This window comes from Rhinolophus hipposideros (assembly GCF_964194185.1).
Source record: "Rhinolophus hipposideros genome assembly, chromosome: 2".
In the NCBI taxonomy this organism is placed as follows: domain Eukaryota; kingdom Metazoa; phylum Chordata; class Mammalia; order Chiroptera; family Rhinolophidae; genus Rhinolophus; species Rhinolophus hipposideros.
The window spans coordinates 47,286,122-47,298,263 of NC_138048.1; the positions used below are offsets into that span (position 1 = coordinate 47,286,122).

At 37.5% G+C, this 12,142-nt stretch overlaps 1 protein-coding gene across 6 annotated transcripts in view; it reads left to right on the plus strand.

Annotated features, from left to right (window-relative positions):
• Positions 1 to 2,087: 2,087 nt before the first annotated feature.
• STXBP5L (syntaxin binding protein 5L) overlaps positions 2,088 to 12,142 on the plus strand; it is a 252,481-nt gene continuing 242,426 nt past the window's right edge. For 5 of the 6 annotated variants that reach the window (XM_081030026.1, XM_081030027.1, XM_081030030.1 and 2 more), the window contains exons 1-2: positions 2,132 to 2,270; positions 3,403 to 3,581. In XM_081030026.1, the coding sequence (XP_080886152.1) occupies positions 3,411 to 3,581 (171 nt within the window). In that variant the 5' untranslated portion in view covers positions 2,132 to 2,270; positions 3,403 to 3,410. Of the gene's footprint in view, positions 2,271 to 3,402; positions 3,582 to 12,142 lie in introns of all 6 variants that reach the window. The other variant, XM_081030031.1, reaches the window with a different exon arrangement.

A 12,142-nucleotide genomic window follows, 5' to 3' on the forward strand; every position in this document is an offset into this window, starting at 1 on the left:
TATTTGTTTGTAAACATTTATATATTCTGACTAGACTTTTCTTTCATTTCTACTTATTGTCCCATATGAAAGGATAGTTATTCTGTCACCTCTTTTTTAACTCAAGTGGGCCAATGAGTTTCATTTAGGGTCCTCAAGTAGAATCTTTGTCAATCTGTTTTGTGTATTTTTTAGTTCTCAGTTCTCTCTTAATTCTTAGAAAAAGCACCACGTAGTTTGCTAAGATAGTGTTGGTGATGGGTGATTTAAGGGGCTTTCTTGCAAAAGTTACATTTCACTTTGCTGAATCAAGGTATCTTCTTTCTTCACTCTCATCAAAAGACCAAGCCACCACTTGGTCAGGTTTGTTTTTCATTTTCTTGAAAATTAAGGAGTTGCTGATAGATTTTCTGATGAAGGGAAAGTGGACATCTAAATCCATTACTTTAGAAAACAATGCCTACTTCTCAGAGTTAAAGCAATCCTCTCCTCACCCCACATTTAAAGAAAAGCCAGGCATAGAAAAGAGGAAAGCGAAGTCTTTAGCCCTAATGGGCACCCATGATTGGAGGTGATATGGGCCAGGAAGAAGAGAAGAAAAAAATAAAAATAAGACAAAGATACATGTTGTTAGGAATCCAGTATAGAATTTGGAACCCTAATGAGATCTAGTTAACATCAGACATGGCATTTGTTTCCACCCTTATTTTTACCCCTCCCAAACACGATATAATTGGGTACCATCTCAAAAATCTTTTACTAATAACGATTAATAAACTAATTGTTCAAAACCCTTTAAGTGCCAATTATATGTGAAACATTGTGCCAGTTGCTAACCACGATAGGAGAAATATAAAATTCTATGCCTGCCTGCAAGAGTGTTACTATCTAGCTGTGGCAATGAAAGACTACCAGGAAGTATTGGGAGTCTTTGGGAGGACACTAAGTACTGAAAAATTCAAAAGGAGAAGATGAACATTGAGCTGAGGATACAACAAACTGGGGTCTATTCCATCTTTGTTATTTCCTCGCTATGTAACCTTGAGCAACTCATTTCTCTTTTAGGTCTCTCTTTGGACCCCTCCCGTCCCCCACACACAAAGGAAAAAAAGAAGAGGTCATCCTAGAAGACTTCTAAAATCTAAGACTATTTGGGATGATTACTAATGAGCTCTGTTGTGTTGCCCAGCTTGAAATCTACAGCTAGCTATGGTCCCGAGTTGTCCTTCATTTTCACAGACTAAGAAATACAGGTGCAAAATTTCCCCAATTCAGTAACAAGTCAAGGCTCAGAACCAAATCTTATCCTGATGTACTTTAAAAAAAAATTCTGCACGGAATAGTAAGTACATCTTTCATACTGATTATTGTGACTCATAGAAAAAGCTAAAAATATATTCTTGACATGGTTTAAGAGAGAGAAATGTTTCTTTAAAAAAATATTTGTGAAAATAGGGAGAAGGGGTAATTCTACGTATTAGAGGGAATAAGGTGAACAACTGATCCCTAAGTATCTGGAAGGCTATACAGTATATCCCAAAACTCTACTGAAATACAATTGCCTTCGTCAGAGGTGACCCGTTAAGCAATTATGCAAGTAGAAGGGCAGCAAGGAGAGCTCAATAGATGCACCTGGAGAGCGGGAAGAGGTGATAAACTGCAAAACACTTGCCAACTTCACAATCTTGTCCAGAGCCAGACCTAGGGAAATCCCTCCTAAAGCCTCGGACTCAAGGAGCCCAAGTTCGTACGCTTTCAGGCGTTCTATTGATTCACACTTGCGTCCTTCAACAGGTAGCGCCAATTACAATCCCTAAAGCTCGGCCGCCCTGCACACTGGCCAATACCGCTGTCCATCAAATACTTCACCTACCTTTCTAAAATCTCCCCGCCACCTTTCATTGGCTTTTTATTCGGCCTATCCCCAAATATCTTTCCCGCCTCGCAACCGCGGAATTTAGCTCTAAGTAGCCTAGGACTGAGGCGGAAGCTACTCCGTCCCTTTGATGTCCCGGCGCTCTCCGCCCCTTCCACGGGCTCCGGGAGGCCTGGGCAAGAGGGGGCGGGGCCAGCGAGGAGGCGGTTTGGAGGCGGGGCTTGCCTCCCACGGCGGGAGGGCGGAGCCTGAGGTGGAGCCTGCCTGCTCGTTTAGGACCTCGGAGAGCGCCGGGCGCTGCGACCGGAGGGACCGGAGAAGCCGCCGGAGCCGCGCCGGACCGCCGCCTGCGAGCCCGCCTGCCTCTGCACCTGAGCTTCCCGGGCTGGCGGGCGGATAGTGGCAGCTGAGGAAGGTGCCTAAGTCGGGGATCCTAGTCGTCCCCCTGGGACGCCGACGCCGCCGTCTAGCCGCGGATCGCTCACACCTGTGTGTGCGTCTGTGAGCAGGAGTGCCCGCGCGTGAATGTCTGCGCGAGACCGATTGTGTGCGCTCTGTCTGGCTGGGCGCGCAGTGTCTACGTGAGGGTGTTTGCGTGTTGGCGCGCCCCCGGGAGAGAGCCTTCGCGCCTAGGCGCTCGGCCCGGGGAGGGACGCGGGAGCGGCGGCTCTGCGCGCACAGCTGGCAGAGGCGGGACTCGGCCACCGCTGGGGCCGCCGCCGCTTCGCGTCCTCCAAGAGCCGCAGCTGTGCTGCGGGCGAGCCGACCCGCGGGCGAGCTCGGCGGCGGCTCGGGCAGTGCGGGGTGGGCGGGGGTGGCGGGGGGGAGGCGGGAGGAGGGCCGGAGACGCGGGGAGGGCAGTGGAGAGGCGGGGAGCGCGGCGGGGGCAGCTGGCGCGGCCGCTCGCCCCTGCCGTTGGCTGTTGCTGCGGGTCTCCCGCAGATGCTTGGGGTCCGGACTGTTGGGGTGGGGAATGGAAAAAAAGTCCCCCCATCATTTCCTGGGGAACGGGGAGCGGTGGAGATGATGGTGTGAGGCCAGAAGGTGGTGGCAGAGTAAATACCGGCTCCCCCCACATCATTTTTTCTGAAAATAAAATGTTCTGAGCTGAGTCTTTAGTTGGGAAGCCCGTCCTTAAGAGAAGACAGTCTTGGTCGGTTGGACCCTGGTTTGATTGTATAATAATGATGCTATAACGCTAATGACGACGATGACACGGCCTTTTATTTTTACCCCAGTGCTGATAAAGCGTAGCAGCAGCAGCTGGGGATAAAGCCCTGGAAAATTTGATGTCTAAGGAGGAAATACTGTTGCTTTTGGAATTGTGTGGGTTTTTTTTTTTTTTTTGAGGGATATGCTTTTTAGAATTTAAATTTGACAACATGAAGCCTCTTTGTTTTCTTTTCTTTTTTTTTTTTCCTAGTCTTTTATAGCCAATGCTTGTAAAATGAGGACTGGCTACTGCCTTGACTAATGAAAAACTAAACACTTTTACTCAGGTATAATTCCATGTGCTAAGTCACCCTTTCCTTTGAATTTCTCAACAGCTTTTAAAATGAAGAAGTTTAATTTCCGAAAAGTTTTGGATGGTTTAACTGCCTCCTCCCCTGGCAGTGGCAGTAACAGTGGTGGTGGAAGTGGTTCCGTGCATCCAGGAGGGACTGCAGGGGTCCTCAGAGAAGAGATTCAGGAAACCCTGACTTCAGAGTATTTTCATATTTGCAAGGTAAGTTTTGAATTGGCTGAAAGCCTGTTGTTTCCTTATTTTATTGTTGTGAGGAAAAAATATTAAAAGCAAACAAAAAACAAAACCCCCCAAAAACCAGTAGGGACTGGAAATTGTTGAGATGCCAGCATCAGAGTCTGGTGTAGAGAACTCTGTAGAAAGGTCAGTTTGAATGAATAAAGATGTTCCAGGCATCAATTTAAATGGCAATGGTAGTTTAAGCGGAAAGTAAGCAAACATAAAAAGTAGAATTTGGAAGATAATGTTAAGGCCCAATAGTGGACAAAATTTTTTAGGTAATATTTGTATATAAGTAGTATACTGAAAGAGAAAATCATCATTCTGGTTAATCCCATGATCTCATTCAGAGAAATCAATTGCTGTTTTATTTCACTGTTTAATAAAATGATTAAAGCTATTAAGATGTTGCTAGAATTAAGTAGATAATGGCTAGATGAATATCTCCATTTTAAAAGACCTAATGGCATTGTTTTGAATTTATTGTTTAAATTTTGAATAAAAAACACACCCAGAGTCATAAACTCTAAACAAACAAACAAATACCATGGTTTAATACCGGTGAGAACCTGTAATACTTGAAAGAAAAAAATAGCCTGTGTTCTGGTTTAGTGAGGAAACAGGTTAGGTAATTATATTTTAATGTTGAACTTTTAATGAATAAGTAAGAGTTTCTGATAGGGAGAGATGAGAACTTACAAAACAAGCAGTACGTTAGTATATGAGAGGTATTGTTATACTTTCTGAAATAAAGTGATTTATAATTTTTACTTTCTTTTTTTTTGGATAGCTAGCAATGTGCTTTTAATCTGGTATAAAAAACTACTAAGTCATTCATATGATACAGATGAATATAGTTTTAAAATGTGTTTGAATACATAAGAAGAAACAGTAAATTTTTGAAATCACAGGAATTAAGTACTAAATTTTTTGGTACTTCAACAATTTTTTTCAAAATTATTAAAATTATTTTTGTAGTAAACAAATTATGTACGATAAAATACATTTCAATTATTACCTTAGTTTCCATTTCCAGTAGTGCTATTAATATAAACATAAAATCTAGTATTAAAATATTGTGAGTTAGTTTATATAAAAGCGAGTTTATTTAAAATTAGGTTAGATAAACAGATTCAATTCTAACCTACCCTATGAAGTTTGTATATAATGCAATTTTGTACACAAAATTGTATATAATTTTGTTCTCCATTTTAACTAATATTTTCTCAGATTGGAGGCTAAATAGTGGTCATGAGATAAATTTGTGAAAGGCTCCGGGAGGCCAAATTTGAACTGCTAGGCAAGGGAATTATGCCCTGATATTCTAATCTTCGATGTATTACTATTTCCATTTCAAGATTCTGAAAAAAAATTCCAAGTCCTCTCAATTCATGAACGTGGTGACGATGGAGGAGAGTTTTAGTGGAGGCAAAATTGGTATAGGAAAAGTAGACTTCTCAGACTGAATGGCATTAGACTCTTGAGGTTATAAATATGGTAGAGAAGGTTTTAAATAAAAAAAAGTTCAGGGGAAATGAATGAATGTCAGAGAGGAAAATGGGATTATAGTCATCTTCCTATTTATTAGGACGAGAGAGTCATGGAAAGTGGCAGAAGTTAAATATTACTTCAAAAACATATTGCATGGCCTTAAAATTGGAAAATTTGTATTTAAAGCTCTGCTACTTGCCAGCCATATAATTTTGCGCAAATTGTTTATCTGCCTTGAGCCTTGATTTTCTCATCTGTAGTATGGTAATAAGTATTTCTCCTCTTTTTTTTTTTTAAATTAAATTTACTGGTTAATAAGATTTTATAACTTTCAAAGGTATAGTTCTATAACATATCACCTGTATATTACATTGTGTGCTCACCACCCATAGTTATACATTTGACCCCTTTTCTTACCTAAGAAGGTCATCGGGAAGATTAAACAAGACAGTTTGGTTAAAATAATGTATAAATTGGAAAAGGCGATACAATATATATATTGTTAAAGTTTTAAAATCATCTTTTTCTTGGTAGAATGACAATAACCAGTGGGTAATAATATCAGATAATAATTTTCAAAGAAATTGTAAGGATAGATAGCTATATAAGCTGAACACTAATAGTACGGAAATCTTACTAAATAGGGAAAGTACAATGGCATATTTGGATAGGAATATAGTGACTTTTAAAAAGTGTTTACAGCTATGATTTAGGTTACCTGAACTATAATAAAATATGTAAAAATGGATTAAGGAAATTCCAAAATTAGAACTGTTACTAAAATGGGGACTTTATTTGGACTCACTGATTGAAAGTGCAAAGAATGTTCTATTCTGAGTACTAAGCATTTGGCACGTTCTGGGTTCTTCCACCGTTTCAACATGGTCAAAGTTAAAGTATAAATCTAGAATCTGCTCTTGAAAAACATCCTTCTCTCTATTATCTGATTGGTCAGTGAATCCTATGTATTCTGTTTCCTTAGTATTTTTGATATTTATTTCCTTTTCGCCATCTCCAGTACTTGTTTATTCCGTCATATTTTTTTGCTTGGTCTCTTACAATCACTTCCTAACTGATCTTCTCACCTCTTGTTTTACCCTATTTTAATAATGGTTATTTCTGAATTATAATGTTAATTTTGTCATTTCCCTGCTAAAAATTCTATGTTGGTTTAACTAGAGCAGTGACGCTCCACAAGCAAGTCTTATGTGAAACCCCTGTAAATAACATTTATTAAAGAAGTATGGTAGTTTATTGGCATACATTTTAAAGTAAATTATAATAATAAATTATGAAGTGTATATATGTATATATATATATGTATACATATATACACATATATATATATATAATTAGTTTTTATTGTGTAATAGTATCCATAGGCAGGTAGTAGGATATTTGCTAGCCTTAAAGAAGTAAAAATGTAAAACTGCTCCCTTTGTAACCAGTGACACAGCTGTAAGAAATTAAAAAAACACGGAAGTGGTAGAAGAAATTTTGGCTGAAGGTCAGGAAAAAACAACAACAAAAACCCACAAACCAAACAGTTTATTGCCTTGGTTTACTGCAATCTAATTTATGTTTGGTATGTATGCATTTAAATGCCCGTGTTGTTCAGATATTTGTGAAATATATGAACTGCCTTTTGTAAGCTTGAATTCTGTGAAACGCAATTTGAAACCACTGCTTTATACAATAAATTTTAAACTGCTTAACTTGATCTATATGTGGTTCCCTTCAGAAGGAGCTCCTGTTTACCTTTCCATTCTTATTTCCTTGATTCCCTAAGCATGTTGTATTCCATGGCAACACTATATTTTCTCAGTCTATTGCTTCTGACTAGAATACCTCTTCCAGCTTTGGTATAATTGGAGAATTCCCAGTTGCTCTTTACTGCATAGTTCAAACACCACCTCCATGAAACCAGCTCAGACTACTACTTTCCTTATCTACCAACCCCAGACAGAGTTAGTATTCCCTCTTTCATTTCTGTTTGCCTATACCATCTGGCATATTCCTGTTGAGTGAATTTAGCACCATGTTATGATTAAAAAATTTTATTTCTGTCAATGTCATTATACTATAAACTCTTTGAGAGGCAAATATATTTTGTTTCCTTATCATTGTTGGGGTGCTCATTACCTAACAGGTCAGTGGTTCTCAACTCTGTCTAAAAGAAATATTTCTATCTTCACCCCTGTCTTACAGAATCAATCTCTAGAAATCGGATCTACTAGGCACTTGCAGTTTTTAAAAAAGGCCTCCTCGTAGGAGACCCTGATGCACATGCAGTCTGTAGTCAGTACTGAGAACCATGATTGTAGGCACTTGATATACTTTATGAATGAAGCAGCATGTACCTGGTTGTTGATTAATTGAAAAGAAATTAAGGCAGAAAGTCATTAATAATTATATATCTATAATTATGTATACAATTATATATATACACACATAAGTATATATATATATTTGTATAGTGATCAAACAATACAGTGAATGTTTAAATAAAAAAATTATTACAGTAAAAGACATATTGCCGTTAATCCCCCTCAGAATACGCCCCCTTGCTTCCAACACACTTATGCCATGTTCTTGCCCCTTTCTGAAGCAGTTCTGGAAGTCCTCTTTTGTGAGTGTCTTTAGTTGTGCTGTTGTGGCTGCCTCGATGTCCTGAATCATTTTGATTTTGGGGAGGAACCAGAAGTCACACGGTGCCAGATCTTGTGAATAAGGTAGATGAGGACACACTGTAATGTTTTTATTTGACAGAAATTGTCATATACCAGAAGCGATGTGTGACACAGAGCATGGTCATGATGGAGGATGATTTATGGCACACTTTAAAACACACCTGCTCTCAACCTTAGCTCACACCTGACTGACTGCACCGAACAAGTTGGAAATTGTCACACACTGTTACTAAGGTTTGATGCACCCCCTCCTGTATTGAAGATCCCTGCCTTTCTATTGGATAGCACTTGGCAGCAGCATTCACCGTATTTTGTGATCACAACAGAAAGGCTCTGTGTCACACATTGCTTCTGGTATATGACAATTTCTGTCAAATAAAAACATTATGGTGTGTCCTCATCCTCCTTTTTCACTGGATCTGGCACCATGCGACTTCTGGCTCTTCCCCAAAGTCAAAATGATCTTTGGGACATCGAGGCAGTCACGGCAGCACAACTAAAGACACTCACGAAAGAAGACTTCCAGAACTGCTTGAGAAAGTGGCAAGAAGGATGGGATAAGTGTGTTCGAAGCAAGGGGGAGTATTTTGAGGAGGATTAATAGCAATTTGTCTTTTACTGTAATAAATTTATTTATTTCAACATTCACCATATTTTCTGATCACCCTCGTATATATTCCTATAGTTACCTAACCTACACCTAATTAGGCTGGGAGCGGGAGAGTGTGAATATTGTAGCTCGAGAGTTTACTAGTTTCAAGTATTCAATTAACCATTAGCATCAATCTATGTTTTACAAAGAGAATGGAGAATTTCTGGTAATCTAGCAAGTTGGTTAAATTAAAATTACAGAGCATCATCTGAAAGATATCCCATTGATGCTTGTAACAGTCCTGTAAGGAAGTCAAGGTAAGTGTTAATATTTTTATTTTACTGATAAGACACTTGAGGCCAGAGAATTTAAGTGGTGTCCTTAGGTCTCCACGTTGGTAAGACATATAGCTAAATTTAACACTCTATCCTTTGATTCTCAAATCCAGTGCTTTTTCTCCTTTATCTTTCTTATTAGAAAAGGCAACATGATTAATTCCTCAGGAAACAAAGGTTTTGAGTAGATAAAGACTATTCTGTCGACTCTTCCTTCAAAATATATCCCAAATCTGACGACATCTCTTCGCTGTCACATGTTTTGCCTAGACTATTGGTCTATATAGCCTTCTAAGTATTTTCCCTCCTTTTACTCAGGCCCAACCACGGTCTCATCTTATAATAGATAGAAGAATCCTTTTAAAATTTAAATCCTATCATATAGTTTTGTTGAAAACTCTCCAGTGGCTTTTCATTTCTCTTAAAAGTGAGACCATGAGTCCTATTACTATGTCTTTTTTTTAAAATTAAATTTATTGGGGTGACAATTGTTAGTAAATTTACATAGATTTCAGGTGTACAATTCTGTATTACATCGTACTATGTCTTTTAAAGCTCTAAATGATCTGTCTCCTGACGAGACATCATTTTTAACTATTTATTTTGTTACTTACTCTGTACCAACTACGTTGGTTTTCTTACTGCTTCTCAGACATGATTCCTGCCTCAAGGCTTTTGCATGTGTTGTTACCTTTACATGGAACACTTTCCCCCAAAATAATTATATTACTACTTCCCTTTGCATCATTTAGTTCTTGGTTCAACTGTTAAATTCTCAAAGAGATCTTCGTTGACCACTGTAAGCCATCTTTATTTTCTACCCTTATTCTGATTACTTTTTCTTGATAGCACAACTACCTGTTATTATATTATGTATTTTTTTTGCTTCTCCTATTATAATGTAACTTCATGAGGGCAGGGCTTCATTTTGTTCGCAACTATCTCACCAATGCTTACCATAGTGCCAGCCTTGTAGAAGGCAGTCAAGTATTTGTTGAATGAATGAATGAGTGAATGAATAAATGAGAGCCAGAAAACCGATATAGTGATATGTTAAGAGCAAACTAGATATTGTTTTGAATGGTGTCTTAGAAAAACTTTTATTAAATAAATTTTACATTACATAACAACACGGAAACCACTCAATGAAAGGTTTAGGAACATGGCATATAATTTTCAAAAAGATATGGCAAAGGAGACTGTAGAAAGGTTCAATTAAATTTACTTCAGTTTTTATTGAGGAAGATATCACAAACATTCTTATTTCCAAATGATCTTTTCAGGAGAATAATTCAAAAGTATTAGATTGACAGTGACAAACACACGGGGATGTTCTAGACCTAATTAACAAAATAGACAAAAATAAATATATCACCAGAACCAAATGGCATAATCCTTAAAGTTTTGAATAAATTCTTAAATTAGCCAGTTCAGTATTCATTAATACTTTTTGAACTATTTTTATAAGTGATCAAGGTGTCAGAGCCAACGTGTAGATCGCTAGAGTAACTTCTGCAATGAAATGGATTTGTAATCATGATTTTCATACCAGACTTAATATCAGATACTGCCAGATAAATATGTATCCAATTAGAAACATAGATGTGGGCTGTGGAGAGCTGGGCTTTCCAGGACCCTGAAAGATGAAAGGAGATTAAGTGCCTAGGTATTCCTGACCATTGTGTCTTCTTCAGATTTTCCATTGTCTTCACTGTCTTTAAGTTTGACATCATTTTACTTGAGAGGTTCTGTAAATGAGATTGGCACAAGACTATTGTCACAGTTCCACATTTCTGTAATTTTTACCCATTCCAAGAACTATACAAGATTCCCTGAGATGGGTGGCCTTGTCTCATTCTGTACTTATAAACTGATAGCATAAGCGGTAGTACAGTTGACACTGCAGGATAACTTATTTGGATAAAGCATCTGCTTTATTGCTCCTGTCACCAAAATGGACAGTAGAGGATGGGTAGGTATCTTTAGGAATAGTAATGAATAAAAACCAGAAGAATTAAGTTGCCTTGTTAAGACTGAGATGTTAACAAATCTAAGAACCAAAAAGAATTAAAATAAAAAAAATTTTGAGAACCAGAAACCAAAGCCATATTATTCAGTATTCTAGGCTCTCTACTTTGCTTATCCTAGGGAGGCCTCGAGTAAGGGATTATAGACTTGTAGGAAGTATGTTTATAATTTTTTTTAAATTGCCATAGAGAACAATAACATTTTCTCACAAAAGGTCCTTTGGTGCTAGTATACTGTCAGCAAATTGGGTTGTTGGTCTCATTTAGTATGGCAGTTTTTATATTCTTAAAAAAATGCAGTGCTGTCATACTTTGTGTATGTCTCAGTATAGAATTAATTTAAAATCTTACATAATTTTCAAATTTCTCTGTAGGATTATTACTAGTGATTACATTGAATTTGTATTTCTGGAAGTTTAGTACATTTCTCTAGCCCCCCTCTTCTGCTTTTACTTGAAGATGTGCCTGCAAAAAATCGTAGTGTTACATTCCATAGTTTACTTTTAATAACAGGATGATTGTATTGGTTTCCCACATAATAGTTCTATAAATCATTTACATATTAGTTTAATAGCAATAACTTTAACTATGCCCATTAAAGGTTTCAAATAGAAGCCCTACTGTAAGCTTTTAAATTGAATTTTTTCCCGTAAGACAAAATTGGAATTTTTGCGCTTACTTAATTGTCAAAATAATGATCTTTATAAAATATTTCAGTTATAGTGACAGTTATATTTTTTGATAGTTGTCTTTGATCCCTTCCTTTTTATCTCTTAAGCAAGGAAATATCTCTAAAATTCAGAATTTTGATTAAATATTCCTATTTCCTTTTTTTTTTGGTGCTTTGATCTCTTATATTTTAACTTTTTATCCACACAGAATTTGTTTTGGTACACAGTGTGACTCTAAAATTATTTTTATTTCAAATAGCCAATCAGTTTTTTATCATACCATTCATTAATTGATTCCTTTTCCACTGGTTGTGATACTTCTCTGTTATGTATTAACTTCTGATATGTACTAGGACTCTTTGTACTAGACAATTTGTATCTGGGGTAACCATGTTCTTCCATCTTTCTGCCTGTTGTTATGCCAATATCATATCGACTTAGTTTTCAGGCTAAAGAGACTGGTCAAAATAATGTGTAGACTGAGTTTTGGAATATTTGAAAGGAAACAAAGTGTCTGTGCCCATCTACGAAAGACGACATACCTGTAGTCAAACAAAGTTGGGTTTATTACAACAAGGGAGCTTGCACATCATAGGGAACCATGAGACATGTCAGTTAGAGGGTGTTAGGAAGGGCTTGTTACAGGATTTTGGCTTGCATTAGGTGATTTTCAGCAAGTTCACAGAAGCATAACTGAGTGCGGGGACAATTCTGTCATTTTTGTATCCTAAGAATAA